The sequence below is a fragment of the Magallana gigas genome, chromosome 8, assembly GCF_963853765.1.
Source record: "Magallana gigas chromosome 8, xbMagGiga1.1, whole genome shotgun sequence".
Lineage (NCBI taxonomy): Eukaryota > Metazoa > Mollusca > Bivalvia > Ostreida > Ostreidae > Magallana > Magallana gigas.
This window is the reverse complement of record NC_088860.1, coordinates 39,236,833-39,256,856: the sequence shown is the minus strand read 5'-3', so window position 1 is coordinate 39,256,856 and position 20,024 is coordinate 39,236,833. Positions and strand designations below refer to the sequence as shown.

The 20,024-nt window shown below is 32.1% G+C and overlaps 1 protein-coding gene across 1 annotated transcript; it reads right to left on the bottom strand.

The window, feature by feature from the left end:
* Positions 1-13,697: 13,697 nt before the first annotated feature.
* LOC117685576 (uncharacterized) lies at positions 13,698-17,981 on the bottom strand. The gene is made up of 3 exons (XM_066068948.1): positions 17,862-17,981; positions 14,500-16,195; positions 13,698-13,933 (listed from the first exon to the last, which is right to left on the bottom strand). The coding sequence occupies exons 2-3, from the start codon at positions 16,148-16,150 to the stop codon at positions 13,836-13,838; spliced, it is 1,749 nt and encodes a 582-aa protein (XP_065925020.1). The 5' UTR covers positions 16,151-16,195; positions 17,862-17,981; the 3' UTR covers positions 13,698-13,835.
* Positions 17,982-20,024: the final 2,043 nt, after the last annotated feature.

The following is a 20,024-nucleotide window of genomic DNA, read 5'->3' as shown; positions in this document are numbered from 1 at the left end:
TGAAATATAAAATATATCATAACAACTACTAGCTGTTTGTTTATTTCTATGTTATTTTGAGATAAATGAAGCAAACCAACAAATCATTTCATCAATTCAAACATCGTGCATATGTGCATATCACTCCTGTGTTGTATACAGCTATAACTTTTATTTCATCTATGATACTACATTACTTACACGGATGATATTACTAGTTTGTTCATCAAGCTAGCAATAACGCAATGTGTATCCCATATTACGTAGATTTCTAAAATATAACGAGCACATTCGCAAGGAAAAAGTTTAATATTTATCACTTACCTTCCGTCTGAACAATTTTCTTCTGGTTCCGTTCCGTTCCGCAAAATACCATTACCCGTGTGGATATTGGTATTTAACGGAACGGAACGGAATCTTTCAAACTTTTTAAATAATGGAAAATATCATAACAACTTCTCACCGTTTTTTGATTTTTTTTATCAGATTCTTTAAAGATGAATGAGTCTATCAATCAAATCAATTCAGTCATCTTCCCACGGTGTATTTGCTGATTATTAATTTCAGCGTTTGTGTGCGTGTGCTGCATACAACAACAACTTTGTTTTCATTTTTTGTTTATCAATTTCATATCATTGTCACGGCAGAACTAACTAGTTGGTTAATTAAGCTAGCAAAAACACAATGCTTATATCAAGTAGAATTCATATAATACCAAGATCATTCGCAGCGCAGGGATAATATCGATAAAAATACTTGATAGTCTTATTTGAAATAAATTCGAATAATTGATGATATAACAAATGTTGTTACCATACTTATAAATAATTTTCTTCTGGTTCCGTTCCGTTCCGCAAAATACCATTACCCGTGTGGATATTGGTATTTAACGGAACGGAACGGAACCGTTTAAAAATTTTGAAATATAAAATATATCATAACAACTACTAGCTGTTTGTTTATTTCTATGTTATTTTGAGATAAATGAAGCAAACCAACAAATCATTTCATCAATTCAAACATCGTGCATATGTGCATATCACTCCTGTGTTGTATACAGCTATAACTTTTATTTCATCTATGATACTACATTACTTACACGGATGATATTACTAGTTTGTTCATCAAGCTAGCAATAACGCAATGTGTATCCCATATTACGTAGATTTCTAAAATATAACGAGCACATTCGCAAGGAAAAAGTTTAATATTCATCACTTACCTTCCGTCTGAACAATTTTCTTCTGGTTCCGTTCCGTTCCGCAAAATACCATTACCCGTGTGGATATTGGTATTTAACGGAACGGAACGGAATCTTTCAAACTTTTTAAATAATGGAAAATATCATAACAAGCACGGCATTTATTCAATCTATAACGAACATGTATTTGTTACGGGAGTTTACGGGAGATTTAACGAGTTTGTTTATCAAATTAAAAATACACAATGTTTACATCCAGTAGAATTTTATATTATATCAAACATATTCTGAGGGATAACATTATTTCCAAAAATAATTGATGGCTTTATTTGTAATACATTAAAATAGATATTAATATAAGAATATGGATTCCATACTTATTAATAATTTTCTCATGATTCCGTTCCGTTCCGCAAAATACCAATACCCGTGTGGATATTGGTATTTAATGGAACGGAACGGAATCTTTTCCTTTTTTTTAAAGCCATCTCAGGGCTTTGTTCGTACGATCAGTTTTATAATAGAAATTAACTGCCACTGATCATGGCTAAATATACATTTACATGCTTTATATGTTAAAAATAAAATGTGCACATTAAATGGATTGCATGTCACTGAATTTTCATATCCATGATACAGCAAGAGACAGATTATCATAATGTTGATTAAATGTGCTTAATCATGTGTCTCTGTATTCCGCTTGTAAGTTTGTGTTACTAATCAGTGTAGTCTAATTGCAACTTCTCGGGCCTTCCCGACAGGCTCGGAAAAAACATGAATGCATTAACATTACCGGATGTTAGAATTTTATACAAAATGGAGTTGCTTCCCATTTAAATAAGGATAGACTAAACAGCCTTGTGTGTCGTTTTTCGTGGTATAGTTTAGGATATATCGTTGGCTTTAATGAAGTCTATGTCAGATCTCAACAGATCATAGATTGTGTTGTATTTATATCAAGTTTTATAAAAATGGATGTTACCATGTACGCCTATCTAATACTTTCAATTGTGTCAATTTCAACTGTTACCCTCCAAAACAGGACTATTAATTTTTTTATACTGAATGTTTTAATTTTAGAGAACATTTTACTGCTTCTACATAGAAATGACGAGAATTATACAGCAAACCGTACGCGTATGTAACAATTTGTGTGTTACCCGTTGCCAAGGGAGTTGCTAATGCTGAGGGTAATATAACGGATTATCAACTGCGTCTAAACCAATCAGATTTCAGTAAAAAAAAAATTTTATTCGAACTTTCATGTACAAGTTATTCACATCTTATATACTAGTATTTAGTTTTACAGTGCATATACATCATATATTCACTTCATTTGAGATTTAGAATATAAGTATAATATAGACACAGTCACATACCGAAGATAAAAAAGCACATGTACAGACAAGTGTATACACCGACAGACAGACGTATATATGCACAAACAATCTCGAAAACTTGCTTTCAAAAATTAACATAGAATTATAATAAAACAAAATATTCGGAAATGTATTTATTGGCCAATAAATCTCTCATCGACGGTAGAAACTAAAATATACATATAAAGACAAATGAATTCAAAGCACAAATCACACACCAACGCTAGATCAACATACAGACTTGAATCACAACGACAACTGATTACCCTTATGGCACGTCATACTATTACTTATTAGGTTATAGTTACTGACTCACTACGCCTCGCCATCTATGAGATTGATCAACCCAATATATTTCCGTAGTGAGTCAGTAACTAACCTATAAGTGTTTTGTTTTCCCAAGGACTATCAAGCGACATGTTTATTCACAAATAGCGATGATCTACGCAAAGCCATGTACAAGATGTCTAACATCTCGTGCAATTTAACTCATTTAAACTCTTCAAAATTTTCAATCTCACCTTTCAAATACTCTTTAAAAATCTTTGCTTCACCCATGTTTACTTACAATGTTTTGTTCCTATTCAATTTCAAATGTTTTCTCCCTTTCCTCTGCAGAGATTTGATCAAATATCGGCGCTGCCATTCTGTTCTCCTCCAGACAAAACAATGTGACGTCAATATTCTAAGGGCAACTACTCTAATTTTAATGAATTTCAAAGGGCAACTACTCCAAATACATTAAGAACTTACGGCATGCGGTTTAAGTATTGAATTCAATGAAATGTCGAAATGAGTAACGAAGCGTCGGCCAATGACGGCCATATTGCCTAATACTAGTATTATTTCTCACCGAACAAATATAGAGATATGTGCACGTGCTATGTTTAAACCAATGAAAGTGTAACATTTTAGTCCAAGGGAAAACAATTATATATTTTCTGCATAATAAACACATCGTTCCGAAATGTACTAGATACTCGCCAAACTTATCGAAAGCAACGGAAGTTGATGCAAACTCTCCATGTAATCACTGAGGAGATCCGAAAGCATTGGATAAACCAAGAGGAATATCTTTTCGCGGAATTTTTGCTCTCTCTGGATTTATCATACATTTTCGGAACATCTCAGTGATTATATGGAGAATTTACGTCACTCAAAAGTAAACTTCCGTTGCTTTCGATAAGTTTGGCAAGTATCTAGTACATTTCGGAAAGATGTGTTTATTATGCAGCGTACAGATGTAGTCAGACGATAGGAATAAGTAATTTTAACATTTTACAACCTATATATCGTCAGAAATCGTTGGAGAAACGGAAGAACTTGTTTAAAACATAGCTTGAAATGAGGACCCCCTATAAATCCAAAACGGCGAGTGTCGTCCCTTTACTTTTTTTAATGTACATTGAATAAACTTTTTTAACATGATTGAAACGGGGGGTTTCGGTGAATTTATTTATTGCAATACACAAAAATACACATAAGATTACCAATTTTAATCAATTTTTTCTTCGGGAACAAATAATTAGGAAATTCACTATCCAACAACCAAGCCCCTGTGATTAAAGTATTCTCGTGCAAAATGTGACATAAAGTAAGCATTAAAGATTTTAATTGACAGATAACTGCAATGCGATAAGAATCTGTAATAAACAAAATACAAATAAAAATGACACGTATTGGTTTCCATAGAAAAACAATCCAATAAAGCTTTCACATAGAATTAAGTAATGCAACATATCTTAAATATATTCTATAAATAAATTCATTAATTGAATAGAAAATAATGAGTTAAAACCGTAATCAATTGACTTTATTAAACTGACAGTACGTAATTATCATGTTTGTCGACGAAATGGCGCACCATACTTGAAGCACATGGTAAACTAAAATCCATCGGTAACAAGAATATGCAAATCTAAGCATAGTTGACAATAAAGACAGAGGTAAATTACATCACTAGAAGATTAATAATACCTAATTATAACAGTCAAAACACTTACACAGTGGAATTCAAGGCTTACAAAAAACTGTAGTAAATATGGCGCAGTACTCCACCCATAAACAAACAAGTCGTACACAAAATCTTTCGTACAAAATACATGTAGTAATCAAAATAAGATATGCACAAGACATAACAGAAATAAAAGTTAACGTTGTACACAAGATAAGCACACAAGATATTTATAATTTTATATTAATGAAATGGTTTGTTAGCTTGCTTCTTATATCCTAAAATGATGTTTTGATATTTTCCATTATTTTTTTTTTTTTAAGATTCCGTTCCGTTCCGTTAAATACCAATATCCACACGGGTAATGGTATTTTGCGGAACGGAACGGAATCGTAAGAAAATTATTCAAAAGTTTCGTAACAACATTTGTTATATCATTATTCATTTCAATGTATAACAAACAAGCTATAGGTTAGCTTTTTAAAAAGAAAGTTAAGAAAGTCAGCCAGCGGAATATTATTTTAGGTCAAACGTGAATACACAATCTATTAAAATACGGGTTATGTAGTTTTCAGAAGAATGATAATAGGCAAGTGTATTTTTAGTTTGCACTCTTATTTTCATGTCTGTTTGCATATGTGCGGAGAGAAGCTTATATATTATAGCAAAGTCCTTACATTGTACGATTGCAAATCTACTTATTACTTAAAATTGTAATTTGCAAGATTGCACTCTGAATTTCATGGTCCTGTCGCAAACTACTGCCAATGCATTTTCTCTCCAATCTCACTAAGCTGATTCCGAAGACCCCGGCCCGTGAATGCAGACGATACTTATGGGCAGTCTTTCAAGATATATACAGTAAAACTCGTTTAGTACGAACACGGATATTGAGAATTCACGGATATAGCGAAGTCATCTTGGATCCCCAGCTATGTAAATCTAATGAATTTCTTATACGGTTATAACGAATTACGGATATAACGAAGTAATTTCTTAGGTCTCAGTGACTTCATTATAACCGAGTTTTGCAGTATCCAGTTTGACCTAGAATCTTCGAGTTTCTCTAACAAGGACTGTCTAATTCCTTCCCAGAATTTTAATTTACGGAAGAGCAATTGAAGTTTAATCCCAACTTGATAAGTCAGCCCACTCATAAGGCTATCAAGTATTTATTTTTAAAAATGATTATAACCCTGCAAATGGATTTGATATAAACTTCGACTTGATGTAAACATTGTCTTTCGCTAGCTTGATTAACCAACTAGCTCATTCTTCCTTAAAAAAAATTGAATGATTTATTATATAATGAATAAATGTTGCCTTTGTAAAAATATGTTTCACATTTTAAAAATTTTGAAAAATTCCGATCCGTTCCGTTAAATACCAATATCCACACGGGTAATGGTATTTTGCGGAACGGAACGGAACCAGAAGAAAATTGTTCAGACGGAAGGTAAGTAATGAATATTAAACTTTTTCCTTGCGAATGTGCTCGTTATATTTTAGAAATCTACGTAATATGGGATACACATTGCGTTATTGCTAGCTTGATGAACAAACTAGTAATATCATCCGTGTAAGTAATGTAGTATCATAGATGAAATAAAAGTTATAGCTGTACACAACACAGGAGTGATATGCACATATGCACGATGTTTGAATTGATGAAATGATTTGTTGGTTTGCTTCATTTATCTCAAAATTCAAGGAACGGTGAGTAGTTGTTATGATATTTTCCTTTATTTAAAAAGTTTGAAAGATTCCGTTCCGTTCCGTTAAATACCAATATCCACACGGGTAATGGTATTTTGCGGAACGGAACGGAACCAGAAGAAAATTGTTCAGACGTAAGGTAAGTGATGAATATTAAACTTTTTCCTTGCGAATGTGCTCGTTATATTTTAGAAATCTACGTAATATGGGATACACATTGCGTTATTGCTAGCTTGATGAACAAACTAGTAATATCATCCGTGTAAGTAATGTAGTATCATAGATGAAATAAAAGTTATAGCTGTATACAACACAGGAGTGATATGCACATATGCACGATGTTTGAATTGATGAAATGATTTGTTGGTTTGCTTCATTTATCTCAAAATAACATAGAAATAAACAAACAGCTAGTAGTTGTTATGATATATTTTATATTTCAAAATTTTTCAAACGGTTCCGTTCCGTTCCGTTAAATACCAATATCCACACGGGTAATGGTATTTTGCGGAACGGAACGGAACCAGAAGAAAATTATTTATAAGTATGGTAACAACATTTGTTATATCATCATTCATTCAAATTTATTTCAAATAAGACTATCAAGTATTTTTATCGATATTATCCCTGCGCTGCGAATGATCTTGGTATGATATGAATTCTACTTGATATAAGCATTGTGTTTTTGCTAGCTTAATTAACCAACTAGTTAGTTATGCCGTGACAATGATATGAAATTGATAAAAAAAAATGAAAACAGAGTTGTTGTTGTATGCAGCACACGCAGACAAACGCTAAAATTAATAATCAGCAAATACACAAGATGACTGAATTGATTTGATTGATAGACTCATTCATCTTTAAAGAATCTGATAAAAAATTCAAGGAACGGTGAGTAGTTGTTATAACATTTTCCATTATTTAAAAAGTTTGAAAGATTCCGTTCCGTTCCGTTAAATACCAATATCCACACGGGTAATGGTATTTTGCGGAACGGAACGGAACCAGAAGAAAATTGTTCAGACGGAAGGTAAGTGATGAATATTAAACTTTTTCCTTGCGAATGTGCTCGTTATATTTTAGAATTCTACGTAATATGGGATGCACATTGCGTTATTGCTAGCTTGGTGAACAAACTAGTAATTTCATCCGTGTAAGTAATGTAGTATCATAGATGAAATAAAAGTTATAGCTGTACACAACACAGGAGTGATATGCACATATGCACGATGTTTGAATTGATGAAATGATTTGCTTCATTTATCTCAAAAGAACATAGAAATAAACAAACAGCTAGTATTTGTTATGATGTTTTCCTTTATTTAAAAAGTTTGAAAGATTCCGTTCCGTTCCGTTAAATACCAATATCCACACGGGTAATGGTATTTTGCGGAACGGAACGGAATCAGAAGAAATATATTCAGAAGAAAGATTACTTAAGTAATTTTCATCGACGTTACACACACAGATTAATTGAGTTTGGTTTAAACCTCAACTTTATATTTACAGTGTCAATCAAACATCATAAAACAACTAGTGACTTTAGGTTTTCTCGGGAAAGAAGCGTGTATTGACTTATAGAGCAATGAGTAGCATATTTTATGTAATACACAGTTCATTAAAACAGCAAAATTTGTAAAACAATCTTCCATTTACGATAAGTTAAATTGAAATAATGACGTTTAAAAAAAATCTTGTTTCCCCTTTTGGGGCCTCTTAACTGGTTCCGTTCCGTTCCGTTCCGTTCCGCAAAGTACCAATAGCCTTGTGGTCAAAGTATTTCATGATAACATGCTTGCATGTACACATTTTAAAAGGGTACACTTTCTGTGCTTATTGTCAACAGAATCATGCCAAATAGAGTCCCATACTGTAACCGGTCATAAACAATTGACTTTAAGGTATGTCACTACGTCAAGACTTATACTTTTTAAAACATGTCACAAGATGGTGATTGTTATATGTTTTGTTAAATTGTTTGTATCAGTCAGTTTGGTTGAATATTGTAGATTCCTGATTAAGCGGGAGGAATTAATATCCGTGTTAAATCATGAGAAGCAACCCTTGCGGATTTTAAAATCTTGCTTTTATTTTTCAAATTGTTTTGAACTATACAAAATTATAACAAAAAATTGATGCTTGCGTATGATAAGAAACATACTACAGTATCATCATAGCTCAGTGGTTAGAGTATCAAGCTTGTGAACCGCAGATCTGCATGGGGTTTTTGTTCATGATTTTCTTTTAGAAAATCTAATTTTCTACCAGTATCCTAAGTTGCACATTTTTTTGCCGTTTGCATCATCCTGTCTTTCATAATCTGGTGACCTAATGATTTGAGAAACTATTTCAAGGTGTAGTGAGGCACCTTAAAAGTTGGAATAACCTTCCTTTTAAATTGATTTGCATTGTGACTCATAAATTGAGGTATTTGACATCTTAATGCAGTTAAGGTTTCTATTAACTGAGGTGTTTTAATCAAAAACTGTATGAGTCATTATCAAAAAACGCAGAAATAAAATTGAAGAAAAATCAAGAATTCTCTTGTGTTGAAAAATAATTTTATTCAATTGTAACAATAAACACATATCTGAAGAATACAAAAACACTTAACTCCCACCTAGAGATTATTTGATTTCTGAGTAAAACACGATCAAAGAACTGGTCATACTTAAATGTTGTCCTTCCTGTTACACATATGAAAATACAAATTTTAATAAATTGAAGCAAAAAAATATTCCAAAATTTCTTCAGACAATGTTGTGAAAGCATGACAAATAAAGAACCACTAACATTTTTTCAATGAAACAGAAGCAAAATACAAATTACAATAATATAATAGAAAATGTTCAAACAGGTAAACATTTTGTTTGTTATTTTCACAATTTTACAGAATAAAAAGATAAGTATAAAGCTCAAAGTGCTTATATTTGATCAGATATAAAACTTTAAGCATATGTGTAGACCCAAACCTAAAAGAAATATACACATGCAACATATTTTTATATTTATGGTGCTGTAACAGGAAAGACTGAGTCTCGCAACAGGAAAGACAGTACGTTGTATTAAACAAGTCTCTCCTGTTACAAAATCATAATTCTGATTTAAAGTTGATTGATAGTAAACTTAGCATCAATCTCACAGTTTGGAGTCAATTAATATGCTGTTAAAATATAGATGAACCTTAAACAATACCATTAAATACTATGATAAAAGTTTTATAATCTTTACAGTAAAAAGTGTAACAGGAAAGAACAAAATAAGCAACAGGAGGGACTTCTTGTGTACATTCAGATCAAAATCTTCATTTGGTTAAACACTGAACATAAAAAAATCTTGAAAATTTACTAAGGTGTTCCTAATATATAATGACATTTGTGAAGAAGTAAAATTTATTGAAAAATATAGAATAAAAATTGAAAAATGTTTACAACTGTAACAGGAGAGACTCCTAATAACACAATCTGGTCAGTAGTGGAACTTGATGTTGATATTTAAATTAAATAACAGATTTATTTCTGATTACTATGTAAAATACAAGAGAAACAAACTTTTCCTATAATAATATTTGCCTTAGAAAATATCAACTTTTAAAGAAAATGAAGTAACAGGAAGGACAATGTAGAGTGAAATAAAAAGATTACATTTAACAGAGTACTTAAAGCATTTGTAAGCTTTATGTATGACTATGGACCGTAGGCTGTCTCACTTTTCTGTTACTTTTTTCCAGATGTTGTCAATGATTTTGTAGTGGGTACTCCCATCTAACTTTTCTGGCTCTGGAATGAGGCATCTCTCTTCTGCCTGTATTTTCTCTGTCTGTCAGCATTGGACATCCCCATTTTTACCTATACCAAAAGACAACTTTCATTTTTCAACGAAATTGATATAATTCTTTAAAAATAAAAATAGTTTACTTAACTGCAGATCAAATATTTTGATTAAAAGGTGGAAAAATTATGTTGCTTGAGAAACAATTTATTGTCCTTCCTGTTACACTGAATTAAAATGCCTTAATATATTTATACATAATCACTAGATGCTGAATTGATTTGTAAACAACTGAGATATAATTAAAAAACATATATCTTTATTATGGATTGTATATAATAATCAGCATGATGTTTAAAGAAAAAAACAATCATTAATTGTCTATCCTGTAACAGTCCATGTCTTTCCTGTTACAAAAATGTATATTGACATCATTAACTAACAAAATTTATTTGTAAGTAATAAAAAACAGAATATGAAGTGATTGTTCACAAAAAATGATATGAAAAATGTTTTGATCTGACAAGTGAACAAATATTCATAGTTCTTCTGTTATTATGGACATTTGTACGTACTGTAACAATGATATATCTGTCCTGTTACAAAATCACTTCTTATGTAATAACATAAACTATTAAAACAAAAATCCTTACTTAAGGTTAATTTATTGTACATACTACTTTATTGAATATTTTATGAAAAGTTATTGCTATATAAATAATGAAAATGTCTTAAAATCCTCATTTTTATATAAAAATGTCTTTCCTGTTACAAATTTACATGTAACAGGATGGACAATAACAGGATAGACAATTAATCTATATATGGTTGTTTGTTTCCCTTCCTGTCTACCATACACTGTTGATGATGCAGTAGTTTGAAACAAAATTGTTAAGTTATTTTGTAAGAAAAGTTAAAACATTTTACATTCATGTTTAAGTCAATTTTCAATGTAACAGTAAGGACTAGTTTTTTTTTTCTACTGAGTAAATCATACTTACATTTGGGACATTTTCCTCAAACCAACGAACTTCAAAAAAATGGCGTCAACAACTTTGCTTCATGAAAATGAAACTAAGGCTGATGAAAAGTATTGAATCCAAAAAGGGTCATTCTAAATATTTCTATTTTCTGTTTTTACATTAACATAACAGGAGAGACGAAAACTCTTGTGACACACATTAAAGTCTTGATATTTCATAAAACAAGTACATTTATAAAACTTTTATTGTTTGAAATGTATTTCTTAAGAATTGTGTAAAGCATACATTTAAAAAAATGAGAGCAAAATGTACTGGATATATTTATAAACCACATGAAAGTGCAACAAAAAGAGTGTGTGACTTGGCAAATCATGCTAATTTGGACATTAAAAAAGGCAAATTTTCTTTAAACATGTCATGCAAAAAGAATTAAAGTGTTTTGCTAACCGCAGAATATTGTGTGGTATATATTAATGTACAAATTTATATTATTTTTCCTTGATATAATTTTTTATTGACCCGTGACCAAAATTTTGGCGGATTTTGAGAATGACTCGTATACTGTATATTTATTTACTTATTACTGTGGTTTCATTAATATTCAAGGGTATCAATTTTCGTGGATATAGTGAAAATCACAGTTTCAAGGATACGTAAATTCGTGGCCAATGACCCTGTCAATACTAAATAGTAATAGAAATTGCATTTCAATGAACATTTAATTTCGTGGATCAACTTAACAACGAAATCCACGAACATTGGTATTCAACGAATATTGATGAAACCACAGTATCTGAACTGACAGACAAGAAGCAGCACAAAAGAGTTTGAATTATTATGATTACCACTGCACTAGCTATTGTATACGTGACATTATTTTACCAAAGCAAATTATTGCTTTGATATATGGTTTACCGGTAGATATAATCAATGTACTATTTTAAGTTTGGTACTTTTTAAAGCCAACTACATATTATATGTAATTGACGCAACCACTGTTTTTAGCAAACTAATTTCATTTGTAGAAATGAAGAAATGATAATGTTCATCATGATATTAAACTGTTATAAAAACCTTTTAATTCATACAAAACTGTTTCACATACAAGATGTCTGGTTCACCACACTTTTATTACATGTATGCAATGCTGCTGCACGCACGACATGCAAATAATTGGGTTACCATTCATTGAGTTAGTACATACATATTTTTATGTAATATTAGCTGATGAAAAATGATACTAAAATAGTCTGAATAAAATAACAAAATATGACAGTTGCATACAAACTTTAAAAATAAAAATGATAAAAAAAAAAATTTACAACAAACACCTAACAATACAATAATTTCTAGTCTTCCATTCATCATGAAACAATTATGACACATTATAGCACTTGCACTCAATTAGGGTAAAAAAAAATACCAAAACTGAAGCATCTTAAATAGCAAAACTAAAAAATATTCCAACTTGTCTTTCAATAAGTGAGCAACAGACACAATAAGGGCTAAACTGCAAAAAAAAGTCTTTAAAATTTAAAAAAAAAAATGTTCATTTTGTCGAAATAATCATATAGTCAGTAATGTATTAGATATAAGCAACAAACAAATATATATATATATCACAATTTAACACCATCTTTTGATTATAATTATGGCTTATAAATTGGAAATTTGGAACATTGTTATCCACAAATGTAATTCAAAACTCCCTGCATTACAACATTTAATTAATTAAAAATCATCATGGTAATAAACTATATATATTTGTTAGAGCAGGTTTCATCAGTTATTGACAAGATCAAATAAAATGCTCTTTCTATTAATTCGAAACCCAAAAAAGCATCGACCATCAAATGATCAATGATATAATATGCTATCAAACTTGTACACAAGGAATATTATATTCAAAAAATGAAAAATGGCAAAACCAAATGAGGCCATAATAGTATTTGCATCAATCTATTACATTAATGTCAGCTGGAGTATTGACCTCAAAATTCCATTTGATACCCGATAAAAAATATAAAAATATGTATCTCAATGATACTATAGCTAATTAACCAAAAACATTTTTTTTTGTTTTTTTAACTTTAAAGTAACAGTTAATCCAATTTCTCAACTTTTAAAGATGGAAACCATGGGATATATACAAAAATTCTTTTTATTTTGATCATGCTAATCCAGGTGACTCGAGATCATCCTTCAAAGCAAAAAAAGTCAACTAAAACTCAACATTCAACAATGATTATCTGTGTACAGGTATAAATTGTGCAGAGATCTTCAAGGTAAAAGAATCAAAGCAGTTTCCCAGCCAGGGAAAAAGTAGATACGATCAACAAACTTTTCAGAGAGGATGATATTTTGTATAAAATTTATTCTAAGACTGCTGAATATACCGGTATAATATATAGTTAATACCGGTATTAGTTATTGCAAAAACATTTGATTCTGCATTGGAACTACAAATTAAGGTATATTTAAAATATGCATCATAAAATTACTTACATTTACTCCTTTATAATACTATATAAAGATTATTCTATGTAAATCAACATTTCAAGATTTAATTAGTCTTGCTAAAAAAATCCACTGTTACAATTGATGTTAAAGATAGCTTTGCTGCCTTGAATGTAACCAGCTTTTTAAACATGCTGTAATCAAGATAATGAGCCTTAATATTCTTTCATTACCATCCCTACAATCTACAAAAAAAACGCTTCAAAAATCAGCAGCCAAAACTTCATTGTTCTTACGACTGTGTTAGTCTCCTTATATTCATAATTAAGTCCAAACCCCGATCCTTCTTAATCTAGTGAAGCTGTTTGACCTTTCACCTTTAACCTCTCCTTCTGTTAAGCATCTTCCTTTTTCTTTTCTTTAGTTTCCTCTTTCTTCTTCTTCTTTTTCTTCTTCTTTTTCTTTTTATCAGCATCGGGATCTATTGTGGGCTCTGAAAGTGTTAACATGTAAATTCATAACTTTCATTGATGATGAAGAGCCAGCTAGGGCCCGTGTCGTGAAAATCGGGGAATTTCAGCGACATATTTGGAAAAAATTCATCACAGATATAAAAACTTATAACATTGTAGATTCCACTTCATTATGTGATTGACTTTAAAATGACAAGTGGGAAAGTAAAACAATTTCAATATTAATAAGAAAAAAACTTCTACTGCCATAGATTCTCAAATATGCTGTCTTTGGAAAACATTTAATTTATAATAGAGAAGAGTTGCAAATAAAACAATATCTTTATTGCTATTACATTACTGGATCATCATTATAGTAACATACTGAATCGTATTTGTTACAAATATAAATGTATTGGTTCCAAAGTAACGCCACATAAGTTAAAGCACTGCAACATTAAATATCGTTATTAACTTTCTTGCCTTGTTGAAAAGGGGAATAATTCAATTTTGGTTAAAGTTAAAATATGAAAAATGGAGTTATTCCCCTTTGCCAATTACTATATTTGCCTGAGAACCAATACATAATTTTGTTGTTTGGACTTACTTCCCAGGTACTCCTGTCTGTTAATGTGGCGACTAACAACCACGTGGCTGTTGGAGGATGAATAAACAAAGACTGTGTGGTTGTCAATGCTGTAACTGACACACCTAGGTGACTGGATCAAATTTTGCTGCACCTGGAAAATTTCCAAGTAATGGCCATCTACATCAATCATCACTATGGACTTGGAGTTATCATCATATACCAGGATGTTAGACAATCCATCCACGCAGATACTTCTTGGTTTGAATCCTGGTTCTTTTGGAGGGCCATTGAAAGAAAAGCGGTACTCTCCGCCACCATTGGTTACCACTACCGAGCTGCTGTTCCGATCGTGATTGGAGACCACCACATCCTGATTATGGTTTTCAGTGACAAACAGAGGGGTGGTATAGTGTTCGCACTCGATGAAGTGCTTCTCCTTTCCGTCGCTGCTGTAACGGACCACCATAGCCCGGTTAATGTTATGGATTATCATTCCAACCAAAATGTCGTCGCTTTCAAAAGAGCAGAAGACACTCAGGGTCTCCCAACTTTCCTTACTATTGATCAGAGTTGATGGCTTATCTTTCTTGTCTTTCAACAATTTTCTAATATTGGATTTCTTGTCAATGTAGATGAGATCTCCATCCTTGGTGACGGCATGGACCCCACATTCTTTATCAAGCTTATCTTTAACATCAGACAGCTTTTTTCCTGTCTGGTCAATCAGTACAAGATTTACTTTATCACTGATCCAAAACTCTGTGGCTGATTTACAGGACATATGGCATGCAGATTTTACACCAGTGACAGGAACCGTCTTCAAATGTTTAACCACCCTCAAACGTTCCAGCGTGAATCTGTATTCTGGCTTTCGGATTCCAGTCTCCTCAACTGTGATTTCCCCGAGTAATTTGAGTACGTCTTCTTTCGTTACTTCTGTGTTGAAGGTCATCTCTGGAAGCTCTTTACAGCTCTCGGGAATGTCGGGTACTTTGTCTAGGGGGTGGTCCTTCAGAAAAAGCAAGAATTCTGCAGGTTTATTGGCAGAATGCTCATATCTGTAGACCAGCTCTCTCAGGTAATCAATGTGCTCTTGCAAATCTATGCATTGCTGGTTTAGTTGACCAATAATCTTATTTTCCAGTCTCTTGAGTCGCTTAGGACATTTCTTCTTAACACATTTATCAATATACTTCTTCAGCCTCTCTGCCTTATCTCTCATTTTCTCTTTCAATTCTGCAATTTGCGCCTCGCATTCAGGAATATCTGGCTCAATTCCAGCCAATATGGCCCGGTTGTACGGCAACACCTCTGATCGGAGCTGTGCAATCTTTGGCTTAAACTCCTCTTTATATTTCTTATAAGCTTCAAATACTTCCATCATAGCATGCATCTCATGATCTTTTTTCTTTTCCTTCCAACACTCATCGCAAAAGGGCTCATCACAATCGTCGCACCACAACTTGCACGCCAACTCTGGGTGTTTCTCACAATATTCGTCCTTGATAAAGTATCCATTCCTTTCCCTGTAGAGGATAACAAAGTGATTGGCATTGTCTAGGTCTACCATGTGTACGCCCTTATGGACAGAACACAGGTCCTTCCCACATGTCTCGCAGAAGAAGACGCAGTCCGCCCCACAATCCTTGCAAACTCGAGCAGCATACATCTCTAAGTCTTGTAGAAATGATAATGCAGTTTGCAAATATGGACTCTACAAAAATATAAAATTCCACATAATTATATGACAAGAACTTATAAATTCTATATGGTTAAACCATTGACCATTAATTATATAAGTATTGATTTGACCTTCACCTTGATAAATATTATTAAAACCTATTTAAGGCATTTCTCCTTGGCGTTAACCTTCGTGGTGAGTCTTAGATTACTGTTCCTAACTTGAAAACAGCTAGTACATGTAATAATATATACACTGATTTAAGTTTTTAAAACTTGAAATTGGATAAAATACAAGGAATGCGATCCAAAAAGTGAATCACAGTGTTATTTCTGATCACTTTTAAAAGATAATTATAATTTTCATAGTATGAAAATATGCTGTATTAGTGACCTGAGTAGCTTTATGTACTAGCTAGTTGTACTTTAATTAGCTAGTACAGAGAGAATGAGAAGTCTCCGTCAATTAATCTTTGGTCTAATTTGTCAATTGAGCTAAAGAGATAAATATACACTTGTGCATGTTTAAAAAAAGACCTTGCTATTATTTTAAAAAAAATGGAATGCAGTGTTCAGTATATAGATTCTAATAATAACCATAAAAAAGAGTTATTTGTAACGGAATGGAATAGGAATACTTCACATTTTTCCCCCTTAGATGATCATTTTCCTAAAGATCACCCCACACTCTTTCCATGACAGGAGTGTACCTGTCAGTTCCAGGGGTTTGCATTATAAGCATCAAATGTAACGGGGAGAAATAATATGATGGACCAGACCAGGATTCTAACCGGGCCCCCTGAATCTCTAGTCAGGTGCTCTACCAATTGAGCTATCTGGTGCCAGTATTAGAAATGGTATGGCCTTAGCTGTAGTCATTTAAATGTTAACATCACTCAACTCGATCAGTCCTCAACTCAAATTATTGCAATGAAAATTGCATTAATTTGATATCAAAACTCATACTTGAGGCCAAGTATTGACTTGAGGAAAGTTGGTGACAGCGGGGCCTAGCTAACCGTCACATAATAAATGGTAGTTTGAAATAGCCTTTCTTTCTACAAGACTGTACAAAATACTCAGTCTGACAGTAATATAATTAAACCTGCATGTAATTGTGGTAAAGAATTAATTGATTTCCATTTTCCGACATCTAGAGGCCTGACCAGCAGACTTCTGACTTGCAATTGCTACCCATTGTGACAACTTGCGAACATTTGTCCTACTGAACAGGCCTTAGAAAGTGTACAATATATAGACTTCTTTTGATTTTAACATTTTAAATTAACAAAACATATAAATTACTTTTACTTCCATATGCAAAAAAATAAAACCAAAGAAAAAATGTCTGTAAATAATGGTGTAGCAGAAAAAAACATCTTAATTCCGGCAATCATAAACAAAAGATTAGCAAAAGTTAGCAAAGTAAGGATCAATTTACCCCCCCCCCCCCCACACACACACACACACAATTGAAACAATGCAGTAAACAATATATTTCAAATCCTTCTTGGGAATTCTGTTTTAAAGGCATCTTATAATTGAAAAAAAATATTTCTTAATTATTTTTTTTTCACTGCATTATAAGCCATGCTTCAAAACGAAAGTAGAAAATATATTTTACAGTTTATGTATTTCTTACAGTATATTCGACAAAACTTTATTTATCATACAAAGACATCCAAAAATTCTTTACTTACATCCTATCTTTATCATCTCTAAAACGGCATAACTGAAGATTTGCTTTCTTGACGAGACTACCGATGCCTTTGGTTTTTTGGCTTCGGGTGACGTCGATTGACGGTACAGGGAGGCAACTCATACCCGGAAAAATCGATCACTCGTATATGGTAGCGTATTGGTGTCTAAATCTTCCCACAAAATTTAGAAAGTTTTCAGCAGAAAACTTTTATTTTCAGTTGGTATCCAATTTCAATTTGGATTTTTTACCTTAAGTTTATAATTTACAATTATCTTGAAATTTCCAACTTCATACTTGACCTTCTTCAATATACATATCTTTAAAAATTAAATTTAAAATAAATGTTAGAATTTCCAGCATTTTAAGTACAAACGCCAACTTTAAAACTGACAATTTGGAAGGAAAAATGCCTCAAATTGATAAACACAATCTTGCATGTACTTTGTAAACAATTTACATCATATTTTAAAAAGAATTTTTTTTTAATTAACTTCACAACAAGGGCAAACAGTTCAATGTCACCGGAAAGAAAAGTTCGTAATTTGTGTCTATCCAATATCTTTTTATAAAGAAACATGGAACTTCCATTGGAAGTTTTTATTTCTCAAAAAGATTGCTTCTGACCTGAGAGTGTGTCATGTTCTTGACCCAATTAAGGTCATTTGGGCAAGATTAGGTCACTGTCCCAGAAAACCTTCATAATTTGTGTCTGCTCTACCATTCTTATGAAGAACAGTGGAAGTTCCTACTTTTGCAAATATTGCTTTTGACATGAAAGTGAGTCATGAGTTTGACCCAAGGACATTTGGCAAGTTCAAGGTCATATTCTAGTCCTAGAATTCATAATTCCTGTCTGTTATTTTGTAATAAAAAGAGTGAAAACTTGACATAAAAATTGCCTGCGACTTGACATATATTCATATAATAAGCATATTCTCTTTTGAGAAGTGGACAGGCATAGCCTACATCCACATGGATGTAGGCTATGCCTGTCCACTTCTCGAAGAGAAGAATAATAAGCACAGACATTGCAATAACTCTCAAATTGACATATACAAGCCCATAATGAAGTAAATACATGTAGATATAAATAAGGCACAAGGAAATTCACTTTTATTGGACCTCCACCTCTGCCCCGGCCAAGGCTTGAACCCACGACCTCTAGAGTTACCCACTCTCCTAGCAGAAAGCGACCAACAACATTTGTGAACGAAATCAGAGGGTTTATATACTATACATGAAGTACCTGTATGACGGTGCCTACCGGAATTTACAAGAAGTGTTCAGCTTAAACAGTTAAAAGGAAATTCTAATGTGACAGGTACCTATACCTTTAAATCTATTTCCGAAAAAGATCCTTCTTAAAAATTGTTTAAAGACAAGTGAATTAAGGCAAAATAACGGGAAACGACGCTATACCTGTTTATGTTTATATTTTAAAACAATATGCATCAAAATGGAAATGCTTCATATAAAACTACGAAAAAACTTAAATTTTGTAACAAGAAAAACTTCTTTGATTCTTCTTCATACTGCAGTATTTTTTTTTTTACACTTCTGACCATTATTTTAAAAAATAACTAACTCAACACAATGCTGGGTATTTTCTTCACATTTTATTTCAAATGTGCTAAAAATGGATTCTCTTAAAGGTTAACACACAATGCTTCTGATTGGTATTAATTGTATCTGCTGGGCTGCTTGTTATCAAAGCCATTACATATTGTCAATCAAGGAAGGGTTGTAAAAATTGGAACTCCTTGGGTTCATTCAAAGATACCCGAGGGGTTCCAAAAGGGGGATAGTGGGGCATGGTGGAATGTATACAATTACATGATTACAGTTTCAAAAAGAAAAGTCACACAAATTGTCTATTACTAGTACATTTTACTTTTACCGCTAAACCTGTCTATAATTTGAACAGTTTTGTAATTTGACACTTCAACTTCAAGTCTAATGACAATATTAAATTTCATCAGCAATATGTCTTTTAACAACTTATATCACTAAAAATTGTGTTTCCTTTCCTTTTTCCCTGTTTGTTCAAGCCAGGCTTAACTGTACCAAAAAAAACCAAACCTAAAAAACCAAGAATATTCATCTGCACACACATGAGATGTCTATATATAATGCCCTGCTTTGAAATATAATTGGAAATGCA